Source organism: Arachis hypogaea, chromosome 15, assembly GCF_003086295.3.
Source record: "Arachis hypogaea cultivar Tifrunner chromosome 15, arahy.Tifrunner.gnm2.J5K5, whole genome shotgun sequence".
NCBI classification, from domain to species: Eukaryota; Viridiplantae; Streptophyta; class Magnoliopsida; order Fabales; family Fabaceae; genus Arachis; species Arachis hypogaea.
Window position 1 is genome coordinate 126,938,194 of NC_092050.1, and position 24,543 is coordinate 126,962,736.

General features: G+C 33.7%; 1 protein-coding gene across 1 annotated transcript; it reads left to right on the forward strand.

Moving 5' to 3' along the window:
- Positions 1–15,003: 15,003 nt before the first annotated feature.
- Positions 15,004–21,427, forward strand: LOC112750622 (ABC transporter A family member 2). The gene is made up of 16 exons (XM_025799419.3): positions 15,004–15,631; positions 16,064–16,295; positions 16,424–16,593; positions 16,689–16,874; positions 17,021–17,116; positions 17,214–17,414; positions 17,563–17,722; positions 17,820–18,052; positions 18,425–18,542; positions 18,625–18,701; positions 18,793–18,882; positions 19,214–19,357; positions 19,447–19,752; positions 19,955–20,035; positions 20,201–20,377; positions 20,946–21,427. Exons 1-16 carry the CDS (start codon positions 15,263–15,265, stop codon positions 21,207–21,209), a joined length of 2,904 nt encoding a protein of 967 aa, XP_025655204.1. The 5' UTR covers positions 15,004–15,262; the 3' UTR covers positions 21,210–21,427.
- Positions 21,428–24,543: the final 3,116 nt, after the last annotated feature.

The window sequence follows — 24,543 nt, forward strand, 5'->3', positions numbered from 1 at the left end:
CGAACAGCCACCAAGGTCCTCCAATGTGGCTTCTATTGGCCCACACTCTATAAAGATTCCCGAGAGTTTGTACGTAATTGTGACAGTTGCCAAAGAGCTGGTAATCTGCCTCATGGTTACGCCATGCCTCAACAAGGAATCTTGGAAATAGAGTTGTTTGATGTATGGGGAATTGACTTCATGGGACCTTTCCCACCATCATACTCAAACACTTATATTCTGGTGGCAGTTGACTATGTATCAAAATGGGTTGAGGCTATCGCCACACCCTCCAATGATACTAAAACAGTGCTGAAATTCCTCCAGAAACATATCTTTAGCAGGTTTGGTGTCCCTAGAGTGTTAATCAGTGATGGGGGCACTCACTTCTGCAATAAACAGCTTTACTCTGCCATGGTTCGGTATGGAATTCGCCACAAAGTGGCCACTCCATATCATCCACAAACCAACGGGCAAGCTGAAGTCTCTAACAGAGAATTAAAGAGAATCCTGGAACGGACAGTAAATACCCGTAGAAAGGATTGGGCAAGGAGCTTGGATGATGCTCTGTGGGCTTACAGAACAGCATTCAAGACCCCTATAGGGACCTCTCCATACCAACTCGTGTATGGTAAGGCATGCCACTTGCCCGTGGAACTGGAACATAAGGCCTATTGGGCAACCAGATTCCTAAACTTAGATGCCAAATTAGCAGGAGAAAAATGATTGCTCCAGCTAAATGAGCTAGAGGAATTCAGATTCACAGCTTTTGAAAATGCCAAGCTTTATAAAGAAAAATAAAAAAAATGGCATGACAGAAAGCTATCATCTAGAATCTTTGAACCAGGACAGAAGGTCCTGTTGTTTAACTCTAGACTCAGGCTATTCCCCGGGAAACTGAAATCCCGGTGGAGGGGACCATACGTGATTACAAGTGTGTCACCATATGGTTATGTGGAGCTTCAAGATATTGATTCTGATAAGAAGTTCATTGTCAATGGACAGCGAATCAAGCATTATCTTGAAGGCAACACTGAGCAAGAATGCTCAAGGCTGAAGCTAGATTAAAAGCTCAGCAAGGTCCAGCTAAAGACAATAAAGAAGCGCTTGCTGGGAGGCAACCCAGCCATGGGGCAACAATCCTCTAAGCATTTTGCCCTATTTTTATTTTTATTTGTTTATATAAAGTTCACTGACACTAAGGTAAAGAATCATTTGCATAAGTTTACAGGGTTACAGAAGGAATCTACACACAAAACAAAGATAAGGAGCTTACTGGCAAGAAAACGCCAGTGAAGGCCATTTTGGGCGTTCAGCGCCCAAAATGGGCATCCAGTGGGCACTGAACGCCAGTAAGGATAGCTATCTGGCGTTCAACGCCAGAAAAGGGCAACAACTGGGCGTTGAACGCCCAGGAGAGCAGCATTTGGGCGTTGAACGCCCAAAACAGGCAGTGTTTGGGCGTTCAAACGCCAGGATGGTGGGGAGGAGCTCTCCTTCTACCCATCTCCTTCTTTTTCTTTTGCTTGAGGACAAGCAAAGCTCTAAGTTTGGTGTGCTTATCCGTGATCACTAAGATCATGGCCCCTAAAGGAAAACAACCCACTCCAAGAGGAGCAAGGGCGTGATTTAAAGGAACTAAAGCGCAGAAATTCTCTCTTGAAGGACCAAGCACCTCACAGACTAGAGGAACATCCACTTCCCAAACCTCAAGGTTGTTGAGTTCTAATCTTAGCCTTAACTCTGTGATAACTGTTCTTATTTTAATTTTACCTTAGGAGTCATATAGTAGTAATTAGTATCTATTTTGATTTTATCTCCAATTAAGCTATAGTTTATTTTTCTCATCATCAGCAAACATGAATAAAGTAGTAGATCTTTTGAATAAGAAGCAATAAAATTTCGAGTTTTAATAAGAGAAATTCTAATTAGTTAAATGTGGTGGCAATGCTTTCTGTCTTCTGAATGAATGCTTGAACAGTGCATATGTCTTTTGAATTTGTTGCTTAAGACTGTTAAATATGTTGGCTCTTGAAAGAATGATGAACATGAGACATGTTATTGATAATCTGAAAAATCATAAAAAATGATTCTTGAAGCAAGAAAAAGCAGCGAAGAACAAAGCTTGCAGAAAAAAAAAAGTAGCGAAAAAAAAAATAATAATAATAATATAGAAAGAAAAAGAAAAAGCAAGCAGAAAGAGCCAATAGCCCTTAAAACCAAAAGGCAAGGGTAATGAAAAGGATCCCAAGGCTTTGAGCATCAGTGGATAGGAGGGCCACGAAGGAATAAAAATCCTGGCCTAAGCGGCTAAACCAAGCTGTCCCTAACCATGTGCTTGTGGCGTGAAGGTGTCAAGTGAAAACTTGAGACTGAGCGGTTAAAGTCAAGGTCCAAGCAAAAAGAAGAGTGTGCTTAAGAACTCTGGACACCTCTAACTGGGGACTTTAGCAAAGCTGAGTCACAATCTGAAAAGGTTCACCCAGTTATGTGTCTGTGGCATTTATGTATCCGGTAGTAATACTGGAAAACAAAGTGCTTAGGGCCACGGCCAAGACTCATAAAGAAGCTGTGTTCAAGAATTATCACACTGAACTAAGAGAATCAATAACACTATCTGAATTCTGAGTTCCTATAGATGCCAATCACTCTGAGCTTCAATGGATAAAGTGAGATGCCAAAACTGTTCAGAAGCAAAAAGCTACTAGTCCCGCTCATCTAATTAGGATCTGAGCTTCAATCAAAAACTCTGAGATATTATTACTTCTCAACCTATTAGTCTTCTATTTTATTTGTCTAGTTGCTTGAGGACAAGCAACAGTTTAAGTTTGGTGTTGTGATGAGCGGATATTTTATACGCTTTTTGGGGATAATTTCAAATAGTTTAGAGTATGTTTTAGTTAGTTTTTAGTCTATTTCTAGTAGTTTTTAGGAAAAATTTATATTTCTGGACTTTACTATGAGTTGTGTGTTTTTCTGTAATTTCAGGTATTTTTCTGGCTGAAATTGAAGGAGCTGAGCAAAAATCTGATTCAGGCTGAAAAAGGACTGCTGATGCTGTTGGATTCTGACCTCCCTGCACTCAAAGTGGATTTTCTGGAGCTACAGAACTCGAAATGGCATGCTTTCAATTGCGTTGGAAAGTAGACATCCAGGGCTTTCCAGAAATATATAATAGTCCATACTTTGCACAAGGATAGACGACGTAAACTGGCGTTCAACGCCAGTTCTCTGCCCAATTCTGGCGTTCAGCGCCAGAAAAGGATCAAAAACTGGAGTTGAACGCCCAAACTGGCACAAAAACTGGCGTTCAACTCCACAAATGGCCTCTGCACGTGGATTGCTTAAAGTCTCAGCCCCAGCACACACCAAGTGGGCCCCAGCACACCAAGTGGGTCCCAGAAGTGGATCTCTGCATCATCCATCATAGTCCACTCATATTTTGTAACCCTAGGCTACTAGTTTAGTATTTAAACAACTTTTAGAGACTTATTTTGTATCTCATGACATTTCAAATCTAAACTTTGTATTCTCTGACGGCATGAGTCTCTAAACCCCATTGTTGGGGGTGAGGAGCTCTGCTGTGTCTCAATGAATTAATGCAAGTATTTCTGTTTTCCATTCAAACACGCTTGTTCCTATCTAAGATGTTCATTCGCGCTTAACTGTGATGAAGGTGATGATCTGTGACATTCATCACCTTCCTCAACCCACGAACGTGTGCCTGACAACCACCTCCGTTCTATATCCGATTGAATGAGTGTCTCTTAGATTCTTTAATCAGAATCTCCGTGGTATAAGCTAGAATTGATGGCGGCATTCATGAGAATCCGGAAAGTCTAAGCCTTGTCTGTGGCATTCCGAGTAGGATTCAAGGATTGAATGACTGTGACGAGCTTCAAACTCCTGAAGGCTGGGCGTTAGTGACAGATGCAAAAGGATAGTAAATCCTATTCCAACCGGATCGAGAACCAACCGGTGATTAGCCGTGCTGTGACAGAGCGCGTGAGCGTAGTTTTCACTGGAAGGATGGAAGGTAGCCATTGACAACGGTGATCCACCAACACACAGCTTGCCATAGGAGGACGTGCGTGCGTGAATCAGAAGACAGAGGAAAGCAGAGATTCAAAAGACAAAGCATCTCCAAAACTCCAACATATTCTCCATTACTACACAACAAGTAACTTTTAATTTATGCTCTACTGGTTATTCATAATTCAACTGATAAACATAATTGACTTCCTGACTAAGATTTACAAGATAACCATAGATTGCTTCAAACCAACAATCTCTGTGGGATTCGACCCTTACTCACGTAAGGTATTACTTGGACGACCCAGTGCACTTGCTGGTTAGTGGTACGAGTTGTGAAAAGTGTGATTCGCAATTTGTGCTACCACTGGCGGTGGTGACGCTGAGGGTTGTTTATCATATGTGCTGATGGAGGTTGAGGCAGGTGGACTAGGCGTTGCTTTATTACTCTAATTTATGTATTGGTTGGTTAGGAGTGAGTGATGTAAGTTGAGTACGTAGGAAGCACTTAGGCACGTCCTTGGTCCTTTTCATTTCTTTAAACTATTCGCCTTACTAAATTGAAAACTAAAGAAGTTTCTTTATGAATTTTCAAAATAAGTTTTTCCATAATGCTTTTCTAAAAGGTTATTTCAAGGTTAAACTGTTTTATAATGAAATTAATTCTATTTGCAAGTATTGGTTTTCTTTGATGGTATTTCCTTCCTTACTGAGAACTTACGAGGATGATGTTCTCACCCCCTACAGAATTTCTTTTTCAGTGATAGGTTCAGAAAGTTTTAGCGCGAAGTTACGACCGATCTACAAGCATTATATATATGTTGTATTTTCTGTTTGTTGGTTTAGTTGAGATTTTACCTCTCGTCAATTGTCATTTTGAGATTTTAGAGGGGCAGGACTTGTATTTGATAATTTTTGAATAAGTTTATGTATTTATTATTATGTAAATATAATTATGTGATTAAGTTAATAAAAAAAAAGACTTTTCGATTTCGTAACTAAGGATTTGGTTTATATTTGTGAAAGTTCAATATTAAATAAATATAGTATGAAAATTAAAGGATTAGAGGTAAGGAATGCCTGAACTTTTAGTATGATCATGAGGTGTTAAAAGTAAGGGTATTTCAAAATAAATATCCAATCATATCTTTTTAAAAATTTAATTTCAAAATCCTTTTCTAACTTCTTATCTTTTCAAAATTTATTTTCAAATATTTTTCAATTAACCACTTGAATTTTTGTTTGTTTTAATTTTTCTTATCTTTTTCAAAACCACCTAACTACTTTTCTCTCTCTAATTTTCGAAAATCACTAATAACTTTTTCAAAATTCTTTTTAATTAACTAATTGTTTTAAATTTTAATTTAATTTAATTTCTTTTAAAAAAAAGAGAGAAGGCGAAAAAAATAAAGAAAAAGAAAGAAAAAGAAAAAGCAAGCAGAAAAAGCCAATAGCTCTTTAAACCAAAAGGCAAGAGGAAAAAGTCAATAACCCTTTAAACTAAAAGGCAAGGGTAAAGAGGATCCAAGGGTTTGAGCATCAGTGGATAGGAGGACCCAAAGGAATAAAATCCTGGCCTAAGCGGCTAAATCAAGCTGTCCCTAACTATGTGCTTGTGGCGTGAAGGTGTCAAGTGAAAAGATTGAGACTGAGCGGTTAAAGTGATCTAAAGCAAAAAGAGTGTGCTTAAGAGCTCTGGACACCTCTAGCTGGGGAGTCTAGCAACGCTGAGTCACAATCTGAAAAGGTTCACCCAGTTATGTGTCTGTGGCATTTATGTATCCGGTGGTAATACTGGAAAACAAAATGCTTAGGGTCACGGCCAAGACTCATAAAGTAGCTGTGTTCAAGAATCAACATACTGAACTAGGAAAATCAATAACACTATCTGGATTCTGAGTTCCTATGGATGCCAATCATTCTGAACTTCAAAGGATAAAGCGAGATGCCAAAACTGTTCAAAAGCAAAAAGCTACTAGTCCTGCTCATCTAATTGAAACTAATCTTCATTGATATTTTTGAGATCTATTGTATATTCTCTTCTTTTTATCCTATTTTGTTTTTAGTTGCTTGGGGACAAGTAACAATTTAAGTTTGGTGTTGTGATGAGCGGATAATTTATACCCTTTTTGGCATTGTTTTTACATAGTTTTTAGTACGTTTTAGTTATTTTTATTAGTTTTTATTTAAAAATCACATTTCTGGACTTTACTATGAGTTTGTATGTTTTTCTGTGATTTCAGGTATTTTCTGGCTGAAATTGAGGGACCTGAGCAAAAATCTGATTCAGAGGCTGAAAAAGGACTGCAGATGTTGTTGGATTCTGACCCTCCTGCACTCGAAATGGATTTGCTGGAGCTACAGAAGCCCAATTGGCGCGCTCTCAATTGCGTTGGAAAGTAGACATCTTGGGCTTTCCAGAAATATATAATAGTTTATACTTTATCTGAGATTTGATGGCCCAAACTGGTGTTCAAACGCCCACCAGAGATTTCTGGTGTAAAACGCCAGAACTGGCACCAAAACTGGCGTAAAACGCCCAAACTGGAACCCAAACTAGCGTTTAACTCCAAGAACATCCTATGCATGTGAAAGCTTCAATGCTCAGCCCAAGAACACACCAAGTGGGCCCCGGAAGTAGATTTCTGCACTATCTGCACTTAGTTACTTACTTTCTGTAAACCCTAGTAACTAGTTTAATATAAATAGCACTTTTAACTATTGCATTCAAATCTTTTTTCATCCTTTGTCTACCCTAAGACTTGGGAACCATTGTTCACATTTGGAGGCTGGCCTCACGGCCATGCCTAGACCTCTTTTCACTTATGTATTTTCTACGGTGGAGTTTCTACACCTCATAGATTAAGGTTAGGAGCTCAGCTGTTCTTCATGAATTAATGCAAGTACTATTGTTTTTCTTTCAATTCATGCCTACTTCTTCTCCAAGATATACTCTTGTACTTAATTCAGTTAAGTCAGAATGAAGGGGTGACCTGTGACAATCACCCACTATCTTCGTTACTCGCTTAGCCAAGATCCGCGTGCTTGACAACCACAAGCGGTCTACATGATATTCAACGTAGTCATTGGACGACAACCGGAGTATATTCTCTTGGATATATAATACACGGACCGAGTCCATGAGATTAGTATCTTCGTGGTATAGGCTAGAACCATTGGCAGCATTCCTGAGATCCGAAAAATCTAAATCTTGTCTGTGGTATTCCGAGTAGAATCTGGGAAGGGATGACTGTGATGAGCTTCAAACTTGTGAATGTTGGGCACAGTGGCAATGTGCAAAAGGATAGAGAGATCCTATTCTGACGCTAGCGGAAACCGACAGATGATTAGCCGTGCGGTAGCTGTACATGGTATTTTTCATCCTAGACGAGAAATCCGACAGTCGATTAGCTGTGCAGAGATCGTACCTGGTATTTTTCATCCGAGAGGATCATACAGCTTTCCATGGAAGGGAGCACGCATGATTGGAAGAAGGCAATAGGAAAGCAGAGGTTCAGAAGCAACAAAACATCTCCAAACGCTTATCTGAAATTCCCACCAATGAATTACATAAGTATCTTTATTTTATTTTATATTTTATTTACCTTTTAATTATCAAAACCTCATGACCATTTGAATCCGCCTGACTAAGATTTACAGGATGACCATAACTTGCTTCAAGCCGACAATCTCCGTGGGATCGACCCTTACTTACGTAAGGTATTACTTGGATGACCCAGTGCACTTACTGGTTAGTTGTGCGGAGTTGTGAAAAATGTGAATCACGATTTTCCACACCAGAGGTCAAAGGTAGCTAATTCAAAGGCATACACAATATTTAGAGATTCGCAAATCGACTTATACACAGGTGCTAGTCGAGACATCCAGGTTGAAAAAAGAGGACTCAAATTCTTAGGGGAAGCAGTTTTGAACACTCGACTAGCAAAATATGAAGCCTTGATGTTCTTACAAAAAATCAATGATAGATGTTCTAGTGATGATGGAAAGAAAGAAGAAATAGAATCAATCTATTCTTGGGTTTCCAAAGGTCTTAAAAAGGAATACAACACTCTATTAACTGAGAATGGCAGAAGTACCTGACGGCGCCAGAGACTAGAGGTTTCTAGATTTGGATTTGGAGCTCTTAAAGCTTCATCTTCATCATAAAGCTGTGCTATTTTAGCTACTAATGGAATAAGAGGAAGGATTTTATCTCCTTTTTCACGAGAATGAGAAGTAGCGGCCATGGATGTTGAAGAAGAAAACGTGGTGATGATATTTGGCGTAAAGGTTGAATGGAAGAGCAATTAAGAAACTGTGGAAAGCGCATTGCCCAGAGAGAAAAAAGATTAGGGTTTTCAAGAAGCAACTTTCTTGAAAATTGGGAATGATTTAATTCAATTTGTGAAGCAATTCAAGGAATGACCCATTAAAACCCAGGGGACGTTATGTGCTTCCAGATAAGCCTGCGTCATTTTAAATAGTGTGTAACTGTCCTTTCAAATTTTAAGATTTTGAAAAGGTCGCATGTGCCTGGCACAAGAAATATTAAAATTTGTATTTTTGAATAAAATAACAAATTTTAAAAGGATAATTTGTTGGTACAAAATAATGAATTTTTTCGACTATCAGTAGTTTCAACCATAAAGTAGTGTTTCGACTACAGAAGTAGAAATAGGCAAGTTGAAGTTGAAGAAAGATGGTACAAAGAGCGTCAGAGTCGGAAGGGTAGTTATTTGTTTTCTTTGATCATCAAAGCTTGCTACTCGACCTTCAAGCTGAGTGGAGGACATGGATGCGAAATTTGAAGAACAAGTTGAAAAAATGTGAGACTTTGAAGACCAAAGAAGACGTGGGTGTCAAAATTTGGGGGTCAAGATTCTTCATGGTCAAGGCAAGGTCATGGCTGAAAGAAAAGAAGGAAGTAAGATAGTGGACAAACATACTCCATGGCAAGTCTATTTCCACGATCTATAAATAGTAAAAACTCAAAAGAGTTCGAAAACTTCAATCAAGAACACTAGATCATCACATAAGCTCATCAAATTACCAGTCTCTGCAACGCAACGGAAGAACATAGAGTGCAAGTGCATGTGAGTGTTATAAGTCAATTTTTAACTTGTTTTCTTTTATTTATTTAGTTTAGTTTCATTTAATTTTTTTTGAATTTTGTTATTTCTTTGTTTAAATCAATATTTGATGCTTTTATTCCTTTGTTGTTTATCATAAAGTTTACCACTAGCAATCTCGACATAGATTGCCTTGACACTAATTAAGTAATTTTCAGGTCGAGCTTACTTTTTTTTAGAGAAGTCGTGTCTGCTTCCCGATACTTGAGATCTTGATACAAGCTCGTTTCGACACTACCTGCCGAAGTCGACTAAAAAATGAGTGAAACAGTAAGGTATTGTGTAACAATTATTTTGACTCCTCGGACAGAAAAAATATACTGTTGATATAAATTTCGACCCAGTAGAGATTTGACTCATAAGTAATCAAAATTTGACAAGTATCACTTGGTTATAGAAATTCTCTTTCGACTATAGAAACAAATGACACTTGAGGGCGAAAGATTGATGGTCCAAAGCAAGTCGAGAATACCATCTGGATCGACATCACATGGTCAAGTACAGGCACGATGCAATAATGTGGGACTTAAAAGACAAGACAAAAGAATGCGAGAGCATCACGATGAAGATTTTTCACGGTCATGACAAGGTCATGACCTGAAAAGAAGGAGGAACCAGATCGTGGTCAATATTATTCAGGAGCAAGTCTGTCATTGTGATCTATATAAATAAGAGGAACTCAGAAAGATTTAGGACTTTAATCAAAAACACTAGATCATCACATAAACTCATAAAATTTTCAATCTCAACGGCATAACGGAAGAACATGGAGTGCAAGTGCATATGAGTGTTAGAATTCAATTTTTAATTTATTTTCTTTTGTTCATTTGATTTATTTTCTTTCCTTTCCTTGCATTTTCATTATTATTCTGCTTCCATTGAAATTTTGACGGTTTCATTTATTTAAAGGTTTTTTTTATTTAATTATTTATTTATCTATTTTACTTTATTCGTTATAGATTCGTTATTAGTATCTCGTGCAAATTGTTTCGACCCTGTTTTTAATTTATTCCTGAGTCAAATTCATTTTTTTTAGAAGAGTCGTATATGCTTCTCGAACTGAGATCTTGATACAAGTTCGATTTAACATTTTGTCAAAAAATACCAAAATTCGAGTGAAGCATATACAGAATCAACTTTTAGTTAGTTAAGATTAATAATTTTTTAATTTTAATTTTAAAAATTCTTATTTTTTAAATATGTAAAACTAAAGATTTATAATCTAAAATTTTTGATAAATAAAATAATTTCAAAAAATCAGCTATAAAAAATTAGCTGTTCACATCATTATTCCGTCGTAGATGCGCGGCTAATTTTGTCAAACAAACAAAATGATTTTCAATTACACGTTATACTGTATTAAGAAAAAAATGTCCGTGTTTCATTTTCATGAGAATAAACGAGTGTGTTAAAAGTATTTTGGAATTTTGGATATTTAATGAAGTGTTGACTTTGTACATATATCATTACTCATTTTAGAATATAAGTTAGCCTGTGTGCTATTATTGTTATTAACTTATTATTCTATCCTTTCGAATTGGAAAGTCAAATGGAATTAAAAAAATATATTCAAATTTATTTGAAGCATTTGTGTTTGACTAGGTTGTCAAAAAAATAAAATAAAATAAAATAAAATAAAAATAAAAAACAAAATAGAATGAAACAAAGGGTCACTTCCACAGTTCCACTGCTTATGGGTGATGATGATCACACGTTTAATACGGAACGGAAGTAAACGTACAGTTTGCTGGTTTTTTTTTTTTCAAAAACAAAAATGTTATATTTATACTAAAAAAGTAAAAATTAATATTATGTATTTATATATAAATATATATTATTTAATTTATTTTTAATATATATTTATATTTTAATATATTATATATAAATAATTAATTTAATAATTGATTTTTCAAATATACATAATATGATTTTTTATCACTCCATGCATGAGCTCAATTTCTCAATATGATAACTGTTACAATAAATTAGAATTAAAAGGTCATAATAAACTTAATTTTAATGCAACAAAATAATATTTTTATAATTTTGTGTGTATATATATATATGATGATAAAAGAATATTTTGAAAAACAATTCTACACTAGCTCTTTTTTATATTTCCATTATATATAACATGTATTAATATTAATAAGAAGTTGCTTTCAGAGTTCAGACTTCAGACACCAAATGGCCCCTGTTTTATTTCTTTAATCCCTATATCACCCATAATTTTTTTCTCGTCATTCAATAGGAACAGAAATTTCCCGGGATAACACTCTCGACCAATATATATAGTCATTATTGGAATATGATTATTTTTTTTAAAATAAATATCTTTTTCGGTTTCTAACAATTTGTTCAATGAACTTTACATTCTTTAACAAATATAAAAATTCAAATCCGTTCTTATCTATCTTGATATATATATATATATATATATATATATATATATATATATATATTTTAATCCCTATAAATTGGTTTTGAGCAGGTCACTTGCTGACCTGTCAATCACTTGCTTAGCCATCTTCTTTATTATTGTAGGAACAAATTACTGGCACATCAACAAGTGATCTACTCGAAATCAGTTACAAAAACTGAAACGTACGTATATCAAAGTAGATAATGACCAATTTAAATTTTTATATTTATTAAGAGTTGCAAAATCTATCGAACAAATAGTTAGAAACCGAAAAGAACATTTACTCTTTTTTTTTCCAAGGTGTTGTGGAACGATAATTTTGACTAGTCATAGATGCACTCCAAAATTTGTCACACAAAATCATTTTTATATATAGATAAACAAATATTTTATATATCAATATTCGTAATACTAAATAAATTAATGTATTAAAATACTTGATTACATTTTGAATACGTTGTATATAAGAAAAATTAAGGCATATCTCGAATACACAGCGCATTTAAAATATGCAATATTTAGATTTTTTTTTTTTTTTTTTTTTTTTGGTGACATGCAATATTTAGATTTGGCTTGATCTAAGTGGAATCGGAATATGTAATGTTATTAAAAAAAACGTATCTGCAATGCCTATGAGACATGAGTTTCATCTTGGAGCCACCTTATTATTTTCAATTTAAGTTAATGTTTAATAATAATAAAAACCTAATAAATTTCAATAAAGACCAACCTATAGGATAATTAATTTACTTAGTCTGTCAAAAACATCAACAAAACATGTGGGCACAGTGATTAACTCTTTCAAAAATCACTGAAAATTTGCAATAAATAATTGAATATGGACACCCAAAACGAATAGAGAAACTTAATTAATTGAAAGAATTAAACCGACTAAATTCAAGAAAAATAACTCAAACACAAACAAAACCGTAGTCCCGAATTGTTGATTGTTGCTCCAAGGAATAAATCTGCTTCCTAAAAATTTATGTAAAACAACATGGGAGAACAATGGTGCATTACAGGTAACGGCATAACGCAAATAGTTATGAATTTGAGTTGTAATTGTTGTAGATTCAGATTCTAGTCTTAGCGGTCCAACGACGAATGCCACTTTCAAGTTTAAATTGGTTTCTTCGGTCCAAAAATTCGAAATTTTTCGGACTAACTCAATTCGTTCATTATGATTCATGTTCAGATGTGAATCAAATTTTTCTCTATTTAAAAGATCTCTAAAATCAGGAGAGTACTCATATAAGGAGAGTTACATATTCCTAATACGACACAAAAATCCTAAAATCTTATTTCTTAGATCCATTTTAATTTGAACGTTGGAATGTCTTTAATTTATAGGACATCTCTCCTCTTTTCACACTACTAAATCAAGCGTCCCAAAATTCGTCACCCTACTAAATCGTAGATCTCATTATTTAAGATAATTCCCAAACATATATCAATAATACAGAAAGCTCATATAAATAGTAAAAGCTATATTTTAAAAGTTCTTCTTAAAATTTGTTTGCCAAAAAAGATTAAAAAATTAATGGTAATACTCTAGTTAGTTTTGAAGAATTTTAGTTGAATACTTTAATTATCAGAAAAAATTTAATCACCAAAATTTTGTTAAAATATTAGTACTCGCATCAAATTAAAAAAAATATTAGACACACAAGTTCTTGTTTAATAAAAACATAATTATCATTAATAATATTTAAAATGTTCAGATTGATCTTTTTATATAAATAAATAATTTAATATAAATTAATTTATCTAACGAAATAAAAATTTAAAAATTAAATTTGTTAAAAATTAAAACATTTTGTTATAAATTTCTCAAGACGGCCTGGGATATTGGTAAAACATTAATATATTGTTAATGCTCGAAAATTGGTTGCTTGGGTTGCAAGTAAAGTAAAAAGGTCATATCTCTACTCGTGCAGTGGTATCCGCGTGTAGAAAATTGCGCCGCGTAAATCAACATGCATATTTTTTTTTTATTTTTTTTATTATATTGTGACTAAGTTTTATTTATTTATTTTTAATTCTGTTTGACTATTGTATTTTTATAAATTTTATTTAGTCATCAAAGTTAACATTGAGTATATTATTAATGGTACAATATATATATATATATATATATATATATATATATATATATATATATATATATATTCTTATCTAACTACATTTGTTAGTCACAATCTTTGAAATAATCAATAATAAAGTCGGAATACCTTTATTTATATGATAATATGTGAAGAATCATTATGAGAAAATGGTTCTAATAATATAATATAGAAAATTTAAATTTATATAAAAAACAAATTAAATAATCTTACCTTTTAATCCATTATAAATTTATTATTCTTTTATAAATGAATTAGATGTATATGATAATTTGAGATCCCATGAAACTTGTTTAGTCATTTTCTTTCTACCGGGGTTTCATCATTATTAAATATGTATAATAGAAATTGATCAATTATGATACACTATATTAATAATAAAACTATATTGATAAGAAACATTAAATTATATATCAGGGTATTATCAATATAATTAACTTCCATTTTTATATATTAGAATAATTTTCGATTTTTCGTGGCAACTTTAATTTGGAAACGAGTTGCTTTCTCCTGACAAATAGCAATGCTTTTCTACAAGTATTTTATGACCATTATTCTCTTGTATTCTGTTTTCTATTAGAAAGCGTAACTTTGAGTAAGTGTTGTCATAAAATTCACAAATACAACGTTTGGTGTATCACTCATGTTAGATATACACAAAAATAAGCTATCATATATTTTTGTATAAATATATATACTACTTAACTTATTTTTAATATATAATTACTTTTTTATTGTCATATACTTTATTGAAACACTTTTTATGGGTTCTTTCTTTTGTCCAATATTGATATAAAATATTATAATTATTGAAAAGTTTTATCATAATTAATTTTTAAATATTGACAAATATAATCATTTAGAATTGATAATTTTAAAAATAAGAAACAGAAAAAAGAAGTAAACAGACTCGAATAAGAATCCACTGCGTTAATATGTTTGGGCAAGAATATAATTTATTATGAAATAATATAATAATAATAAGGTGAAAATTCAAGTACAGTCGACTTTATGTAAAGTTAATAGTTGAGAACCGTTAAATGAATTTGACTAAATTTTTATCTAACGACTTTTATCTATTAACTTTACGTGAAGTTGACTGCACTTGAAATTTATAATTGAAAATTAGATAAAAATTTAGTTAAATTAGTCAAATTATCTAACGATTCTCAAATATCAATTTCACGTGGAGTCGATTGGCTGAATTTTGACCTAATAAAAATTTACGTACAATTATGTTGATATAATTATGTTGATGGCAAGTTGATTGTTGAAAATAATTAAATTTAAATTTGGTCGAATATCTCAAAGCATACCTGTTTAAGCTAATGATAGGGGTATTTTGTGGACTTTTTAGAAAATGGAGAACGATGTTAATAGTTTACTCTTAAAAGGAAATTAGACATAGTAAAAAACACCAACGACAACGACAATAACCAAAACAAGAACAGGAACGTTGCTTCTTCTGCTCTGTCTTGCGTTTACTTGAGCACCTTCCTTCTAACTCTCCATTCACATTCTGGAAACAGCAAAACCATAACAAGCCACGGGAAGAAGAAAAAAAAAAGTTACCAAAAATGGAAGTGACGAGCGGTTTGGCACTGCTCTTTCAGCAATTCAGCGCTCTCTTACGGAAGAACCTTCTGCTGTCATGGCGAAACAGGAAGGCGACGCTGCTTCAGGTTCTGTCACCACTCTTCTTCATGTTCCTCATCTTCGCCATTGACAAGGCAATTAAAGCTCAGTACTCGAACACAACTTACTACAAGAGCGTCCCTGAGCCTCCGCTTCGCCCTTCACCTTCCATCCCTCCATGCGAGAACAAGTTCTTCGTCAAACTCCCTTGCTATGATTTTGTATGGAGCGGTGATCGCAACCCTAGAATTCGGACCATTGTTGAAGCTATCATGAACAATAACCCTGGAAGGACTATACCTCCCTCTAAGGTACCTTACTTACCTATCCATCAATTGGAATTTTGTTTGTTTAAATATTCTTTTGGTGATCAATTAGCTTGGTTTGATAACCAATACGTAGTTGATCGAAGTGATAGAAGGACACCTATCATTTGACCAAAAAATAAAATTAGGTTTGTTTGAGAGAAAAAACAATTAATGGAAGCAGGAACATAACAAGTAGTATACTATTGCGTGACTAACTAAGGATTGGTTATGTGAGGCTTAAAATTTTCATGGAAGAGTTGGTCCTGAAAGAATAAGTCTAAAATAGAGGGCTTGATTCCGTGATCTCGAAGTCACAAAGGAGCAACAGTACTGTTGCATCGATATTGACCTCTTGCATAACAATTGGAGAGATCATGAGGGATGTGTCACTATGATTTTATTTGTTTCATTTTTTTTTTGTTTCTTGTTTTGCAGGTGAAATCCTTTAGTGATAAAGCTGCAGTGGACGAGTGGCTTTTGAACAACCCTATGCACTGTCCAGGGGCTTTGCATTTTGTGGAAAGAAGTAAAACTATCATCAGCTATGGTTTACAGACAAATTCCACATATGTTCAAAAGAGAGGCAAATATGAAGACCCCACTTTTGCATTTCAACTTCCGCTTCAGCTTGCTGCAGAGCGAGAAATAGCTAGGAACCTGATTGGAGGTGTAAATTTGTTCATTATTTGAATTTTGCAAATTATCTTCCTTGAATGATAAAATTATTCCGTTTAGTGCCCTTTATGTTTTGCTTTTGAAAGCCATGATCTAATTTATAACTTTTAAAAACTTCAGACTCGAACTTCAGCTGGAATGTCTTTTTGAGGGAGTTTGCACACCCAGCCACGGCACCTTTCTCAACAGTGAGTTCCGTAGGTCCAACATTTTTCCTTGCGATTGCCATGTTCAATTTTGTGCTTCAGATGAGTTCTTTGGTTACAGAAAAAGAGCTTAAACTTCGCCAGGTATTTAACGTTTCACAAGTTAAAGCCCGCAATTTCAACATTTTTCAATCATAGTTTGTAGTTATTCTTGTGTGTACTTAATGTTGTTGACACAGGCAATGACTATGATGGGACTTTATGATTCTGCTTACTGGTTGTCCTGGCTCATCTGGGAGGCATTCATTACTCTCCTGTCATCCCTTCTCGTAGTTCTCTTTGGAATGATGTTTCAGTTTCGTTTCTTCTTGAAAAACGATTTTCTGGTCGTGTTCTTTGTGTTCTTCCTATTTGAACTCAGTATGGTAAGAAAACTTCTCAGATTTCTCTCAATGTACCATGTATAGCTTTTGCTTGTTCATCGGGGTTTTTTTTTTTTTTTTTTTTTTTTTTTTTTTTTTTGTATATTGGGAATAATTTCTCATACATATCAATTCTGTTTTGTTTTTAGACTGGCTTAGCTTTCATGCTATCTGCTTTCATTAGTAAATCCTCTTCAGCGACAACAGTAGGCTTCTCCATATTTATTGTTGGCTTTGTGACTCAGGTATGACTCCCTATTACACTATGTAGACTAGGTTTACTGAATATAGAGAAAGAAAGATCACTCATACTATCCTTGTTTGGAATTCTGCAAATTGCAGCTTGTTACACAAGCAGGATTTCCTTATTCAGATAGCATTTCCAAGACTTTCCGAATAATTTGGTCTTTCTTTCCGCCCAATCCCTTTGCTCAAGCTCTATATATTCTTTCTGAGGCGGTCTCAACTTCTGAAGTTCATGGTATTCGATGGAGTAAACGGGGACAATGTGGTCCTGACGATGAAGACTGTGTGATTACAATTGTATGCAATAATTTATAATTTATACCAACACCCCCAAAATCAAATTAAGAAGCTTTTGACTACCTATTCTACTATGGTTCTATATCCCCCTTTTGCCATTTCCCTTCATTTTTTATGCAACAATTATGATTTCTTCTTTCATGGACAGAATGACATTTATCAATGGCTCTTAGCTACATTCGTTTTGTGGTTTGTTCTGGCCATCTACTTCGACAACATAATCCCCAATGCATCTGGTGTGAGGAAATCGATGTTATACTTTCTAAATCCGAATTATTGGATGGGAAGAGGAGGCCAAAATGTGAAAGGTGACTGAATATTTTGTGATTTAAGTTGTGTTATTTCTTCTTAACAGCTACTTTTGGCTGAACTTGTCTTCCTTCTTTCCTTAACTTGCTTTTGCAGAGGGTGGGGTTTGTAGTTGCTGCATAGTTTCAGTGCCTCGTCAAGAGCATGTTACACCAGATGATCAAGATGTCCTTGAAGAACAAAATACTGTCAAAAGACAAATAACAGAAGGTGTGGTTGATGCAAATGTTGCTGTTCAGATACGTGGCCTTGCAAAGACATATCCTGGTGCTTGTAATATTGGTTGCTGCTGTAAATGTAAAAGAACTAAACCTTACAATGCCGTTAAGGTACACAATTCTTCAAAAAGTTCTGGTCTTTGTAGTTTGGGAGATGTAAAGAACACTTCTCTGGTCCTTTTTGCTGTTTACTTGCAACATATTTCATTGCTGAAGCCGTTTTCTTCGTGGTCTGGGTGCTTTTCTGTTGCAAGATGGATCTCAGTATCCATCTCTTAGACGGTCGTAGAAACTAAGCATGCAGAAATCTTTTTAACCTGATTTCTTTCTGGATCATGATTTACAATTTACCAGTTTGGCTATTTCTCTGTATGCTTCGTCTTTCAATTTGGCAATATAGTGGGACTGCTTTATAATTTACTTCTTCGTGAAACTGACTCATTTTTGGATGATGTACAATGTGCTGTTCTTGAACTTTTCCAGGATTTATGGGTGAACTTTGAAAGGGATCAACTATTTTGTCTTTTAGGACCTAATGGAGCGGGTAAAACTACGGTTATTAATTGTTTGACAGGGATAACTCCAGCAACTGATGGAGATGGTGAAACTCTTTCTCTCTTATTCTCCAATCATTAGTAAAACTATATTTCCATCTATAGTAACAATTGCATCTTTCATATCAGCATTGATTTATGGACATTCCATCCGTAGCTCCACTGGCATGTCAAATATTCAAAAGCTTATAGGAGTATGTCCCCAGGTGTTTCTCTCTCCCTCTCATTTGCCAATGACACTCTCCTTCTTCTCTGTAGCAAACTGATTGACCTTTTATTAAACTTGCTCTTTTGCAGTTTGATATCTTGTGGGATGCACTGTCCGGCGAAGAGCATCTTCAACTCTTTGCTACTATCAAGGGCCTAACCCCAAGTTCCATCAACTCAGTATGTGTTCTCCTGAATTTTTCTTTCATAGTCACACACAATTGCATGCATATATGGCTTCTCCACTAGAATTTATTTATCACTGACCTCATTGAGGTTATGCGACATTACACATCATCCCCTTTAGTTAGTTATGGCTACATAGACACCACTCCAGGGTTGGAGTCATGCCACAAGAATACCATGTGTCATTTTGCCAACATTGGTTGAATGTAATATCGCTTGAATCTCAAAGGGGATATTGCAATTTTCAAAATTATAAGTTAGTCATGTATAATATAATACCTTCTTACCTTGAAATTTACACTCAAGTTCTTTTTGAAAAATATAGATTACCCAAACATCACTGGCAGAGGTGAGACTCACTGATTCGGCAAAAGTGAGAGCGGGAAGTTACAGTGGAGGAATGAAACGTCGACTCAGTGTTGCAATTTCCCTTATTGGTGACCCTAAATTGGTTGTTTTGGATGAACCAGTACGTATGCAAAGTTGGATACTTCTTTTTTTTGTGAATTTATTCAATTGGATTGATTACAAGATTCATCTCTTGATTTTAAAATTTAGACTACTGGTATGGATCCAATAACAAGGAGGCACGTATGGGACATAATTGAGAATGCTAAAAGAGGTCGTGCCATTGTCCTTACCACACACTCTATGGAAGAAGCTGACATTCTCAGTGACCGAATAGGAATCATGGCAAAGGGAAAGCTTCGCTGCATTGGCACCGCAATCAGATTGAAGTCACGCTTTGGAACTGGTTTCATTGCTAATATCAGCTTCTATGGAAACAATGTTGAAAGTCGTACAGACAATAGGGATGCTGTTTCTACGGTACATCAGGAGGCTGTGAAGCAATTCTTTAAGAATGTAAGATAATAATAGAATTTAATTTTTGATGCACTTTTATTGAAAACTATTTTACATAGTAGATATGATTGAATGATAACTTAAAAGATAATTCTTTTACACTGAAAGTGTATAAAAAGTACTCTAAATAATAATGGGGTGTTTAGAGTTCTTCCGTGTCAAGCAAAAGATTAATTTTTGACCTCTTATAATATTTTGACAGCATTTAGATGTAGTGCCAAAGGAAGAGAACAACAACTTCATCACTTTTGTGATTCCTCATGACAAAGAGGGGCTCCTGACAGTAAGCTTTGTTTCTTTTATGGTTTTCGTTTCTATTTCTTTAAATTCATTTTTAAGATGAGGGTGACTATTGATCTAATACTGATCAATACAGGCAGATCTTGGTTCAAAAATTGGTTATTTATGTGGTGTATCTTGTCTTATATTGCTGTTTCTTCCCAAGCAGAATTTTTTCGCGGAGCTCCAAGATAGAGAAGAAGAATTTGGCATATCTGACATTCAGCTTGGTCTGACAACTCTAGAAGAAGTTTTCCTGAATATTGCAAAGCAAGCAGAGCTAGAAAGCGCTGCTGCTGATGGGACCCTAGTAACTTTGACCTTAACATCTGGGGAGTCTCTGCAGGTATGTGCAAACCCTCTTTTGCTTTCAATTATTCTATATATGAGTTGAGCAATGCTATATGACAAACAAAATTTATTATTTTGTTGGCCAACAAAAGTATTTTGATACTAAATTTTAAACCCTAGACCTTAGACTCTAAATCCTAATAGAATAAAAAAAAAGTGTTGGCACAAAGTGTTGGCTAATATTGATAAAAAGAATTGGCCTCATAACATTTTTCATATGGGTTATACGTCTTAACAAGTCGAGTTTTGTTCAAACTTCAAATTCAAAAATGCTATTTGATCAACTCAAAATAGCCGTGTGAAGGGGCCATAATCTTCATTTTTTATTTTTGGTTCAAATATAGTTTTTTATTCAAATTATAGTAGTTGTATTGATTGTTAGCAGAAGATGAATATCAAATGTTAATTTATACACACTTGTCAAGGGTTTACACCGTGAACAAACCAAGTTGATTTCAGCACTCACCTCTACATGGAATTTGTGAATTACACTTTTCAGTTGTGATTGCTGTTGAGTCATGACATCTTGTGATTTTATGCTGATTAATACAATAATCATGCAGATTCCTATAGGAGCTAGATTTGTTGGAATTCCAGAAACAGAGTCTGAAGAGTACCCAACAGGGGTTATGGTAGAAGTATACTGGGAGCAAGATGAATCTGGTGCTCTATGTATCTCTGGTCACTCACAAAAAGTTCCAGTTCCTTCTGGTGTTCGACTATCATCATCTGCTTCGGCAAGACACCGTAGAAATTCGCGCCGACCAGGATCAGTTCACGGGGTTATAATTGATCCTAGCCAAGTTAGTTCAGTCAGGTTTCAATGAAAAGCAAACCCGTATGTTGTGGGAGCTGGTGGGTCATAGATAATGTTTTTAGGATTGTACATGTTCTTTTGCATATTTTTCTTTCATACAGGGTTCAGCTATCTCCCTCGTGTTATTAGTACTTTTAGTGTCTACCTAGCTTGTTAAATCTTAAAATGACTTATTATGAACGCCAGAGGTAAACTTATAGAACAATTATTTGAACTTTTTTATTGTAACTTTTTCCTCATTACTGGTAGATTGATAGGTCCTTAATGTGCCGCTCGATTCATACCTTTTTATAGTAAATGTTTTAATTTGAACTGATTTTTATATAATTTTGTAGAAATAATTTGAAAATAAAAAACTAAAATGCGCTATTGGTTTATAAATTAAAGGAGAATGCTCTTGGGTAGTATTATATATATACTAGACTAAAACCCGAAAGAAAAATTAGTATATAGTATAGATTTAAAAGTGTTATATTATTTATAATTGATAAAATAATATATAAATTAATATTAAATCTGAAAATATTGTACAAAGTATTAATTTTGCTATTCGTATATAATTCAATATAGTTGTTCAACGTGAAGAGAATATGAAATGAAATATTCTGCATTTTAACAAAAGATATAGGTATTTGATATTGAAAATGGATCCTCTCCAACACTGCACACTATCCAGTTTTTTATTTACTGGAGAGGATCCACTCCCCTTATTAATCTTTTTATGTAGTATTTATTTTACTTTCTATTAAAGTTATTTGTTCTTCTTCTCATATGTTTTTGTAGAGATAAGCTCTTTTTAAAATATTAACTTGTTTAAATTTTGTACGGTCCTTTTATTTCACCTTTATATATAAGTTTCTCATTTAAAAATGTCTTTTATATTTTTTTTTTATATTTTTTTCATAGTATCTTGATTATTGATATGCAATCTTTGTTTGAAAATATTAGCATGTTAGTTTTTATATTTTTTTTTAAAAGAATAGAAACTTTATTTAAATAACCAATATAAATGATATTTTGAATAAGAGAATTTCTTTTAATATCATATATTTTATTTATCACAATAGAGCGGTTTAGTGTATTGGTATTTTATTTGTTATTCTAGAATTTGTGATTCATATTTTTTGACATAATTATATGAAGAGGTTATACGTAATTTTTTTTACCTATTTTTTATTAGTAGTTTTTTGTTTGATTAAATATTGTGTTAAAATTAAAGACTACATATATAAATACCATTTTGAATTATATATTTTCTCATGTTTTATTATGTAAGTTTTTCTATTCTAAAGAGATTATTTATATTTGGTCAAGAATAAATAAAAATTTATTGATAGACAAACAACTACATATAACTTTCAGATATCATACGTGTATTTTCATAGAAATTAAATATAGATCAATCTTATTCATAGAACAATTTTATGTAGACATACATCTACTTTCTATGGTAAACTCTATTCTTACAACATACACTTACAACTTAAACACAAAAACACAAGGAATGAATCCTATCAATTTTTTTAATAATTAAGGGAGTAAAGTGTGATCCTTTACTATTAATTTTATAAGTGAGATAAAAAAAACATAAAAAAAAAAATAATAAGAAATTAGAGATCACACTGTACTCTGTAAAATAAACACATGATATACAACTTTATTTATGAAACACATTCATGTCACTTGAAAGCCATTCACACTTCTTCATATAAGAATACATGGAACTTATTCATTACAAAGCACTAACAGAAAAGAAATATCATTTTATTTTCGAATATTTGTTGTCTTGATGTGATTCACTTGTCCTCATCATTTTAAATCCCATGAAACCTTTCAAACAAATTTCATGAACTACTATAGTAGTCATTTGCTAAAAGTTAGAATAGCTTTAAGGTTGAAATATATTGATTTATTTATTTTTATTAGATACACCCCTTAAAGTACACACTTTATTATTGTATAAGATAGGTGATTCACATGATAAGTCTCACACCCAATCCAACTATAAAAAAAATATGTGAACTAATATTAAGATAGCTCGTTAAGCAATACTTACAAAGAATGTTTTTACCTAAATTTAGTGATTATGTTAATTCAAGTCTTCTTCTTTCTATTTGGTTGAGTCATCATCATTTTCTTCTTCACCTTCATCCTAATAAGTATAATTACATAATCACTTAGTACATATATTTAGCAAAAGTGGGAGAAAAACAAAAAAAGAGATATAAAATTATGTGGAAAGAGATAAAGAAAATATGTAGAGTGAATGCCGATTTATATAGTAGATATGAGAAAGAGTAAACATATAAGGTGAGAATGAATTAGAATTTAACTCAATTTATACTTATCAAAAAGAATTTATTAGTATTGAAAGCATAAAATAACCTATATAAAATTAAAGAATAAGAGAATATTGAGTTAAGAAAATAAATAATTAATAGTGATGACCAACATTGATTTATTGGGTTAAATATCCAATTAGGTTTAATAGTTTGATTTAGTGATGCAGACCCAAAAATTGATTAAAGTTGCAACCCAAATCTGTGTTGGTTGAAGCCCAAAGCGTGGAATCCCATGGATGATGAATAGGAATGGAAAATCTACCAACCAAGCCCAATGCACCTCAAGCAAAAGGAAAGCTAACCCAAAGATAAGTCTTAGCATTGTTCTCTTTAGGAGGGAGGGAGAATGGTACGAACAAATCAAAGTCATTGGATTTGGTAGTTCTCCATTGACTTCTCTCTTAACCCCTTTGCTAGAATAACTAGTTTAAGTTAAATAAGCTAGAACAGCAACTGCTATTGATATTTTTGATTTTCTATTCACTCATGATCCGGCCTGGTCGACCTCTCCTTCAGTAATGAAAGCATCTATGAGTTGTGTCCTTGGTCAGCAAGCCATTTACTAGACTCAGCACTCAGCAAGAAGTTCACTGATGTGTGTGTGTGTGAGAGAGAGAGAGAGAGAGAGAGAGAAAGAGAGAGAGAGAGAGAGAGAGAGAGAGAGAACTTCATCTTCAATCTCAAATACACAAGAGAAGAAAGAAAGAGAAAGGTTAATCAAGAAAGCAAAAGTTCAATCGCCCTAATCAAAGCATGTTAAGCTAAGTTAGAGGATAAAGGTGATTTATTTCTATTGCATGCAAGTTAATTTCTTCACTTCTTTTCCAAATATCTATAATACCAATTTGGGATAAACGAAGAAAGTGCGTCTGTTTACTTCTGCTTCAAATTTATGGCCTACATTGTTACTTGGAGTCAAAGCACAATTTCAAGGGTTTGAATTTGGGATTATCACTGAGCAAGCTTATTTTTTCTGCTCTGTTGTCCTCGGTCAAGCAAATG

What these genes read in the sequence shown, in the direction of transcription:
- LOC112750622 (XM_025799419.3), top strand. Translation starts at nt 15,263, where the DNA reads ATGGAAGTGACGAGCGGTTTGGCACTGCTCTTTCAGCAATTCAGCGCT. An exon ending in AGCTAGGAACCTGATTGGAG is followed by an intron (nt 16,296 to 16,423) that starts GTGTAAATTTGT and finishes TAAAAACTTCAG; the next exon opens with ACTCGAACTTCAGCTGGAAT. An exon ending in TCCTATTTGAACTCAGTATG is followed by an intron (nt 16,875 to 17,020) that starts GTAAGAAAACTT and finishes TTTTGTTTTTAG; the next exon opens with ACTGGCTTAGCTTTCATGCT.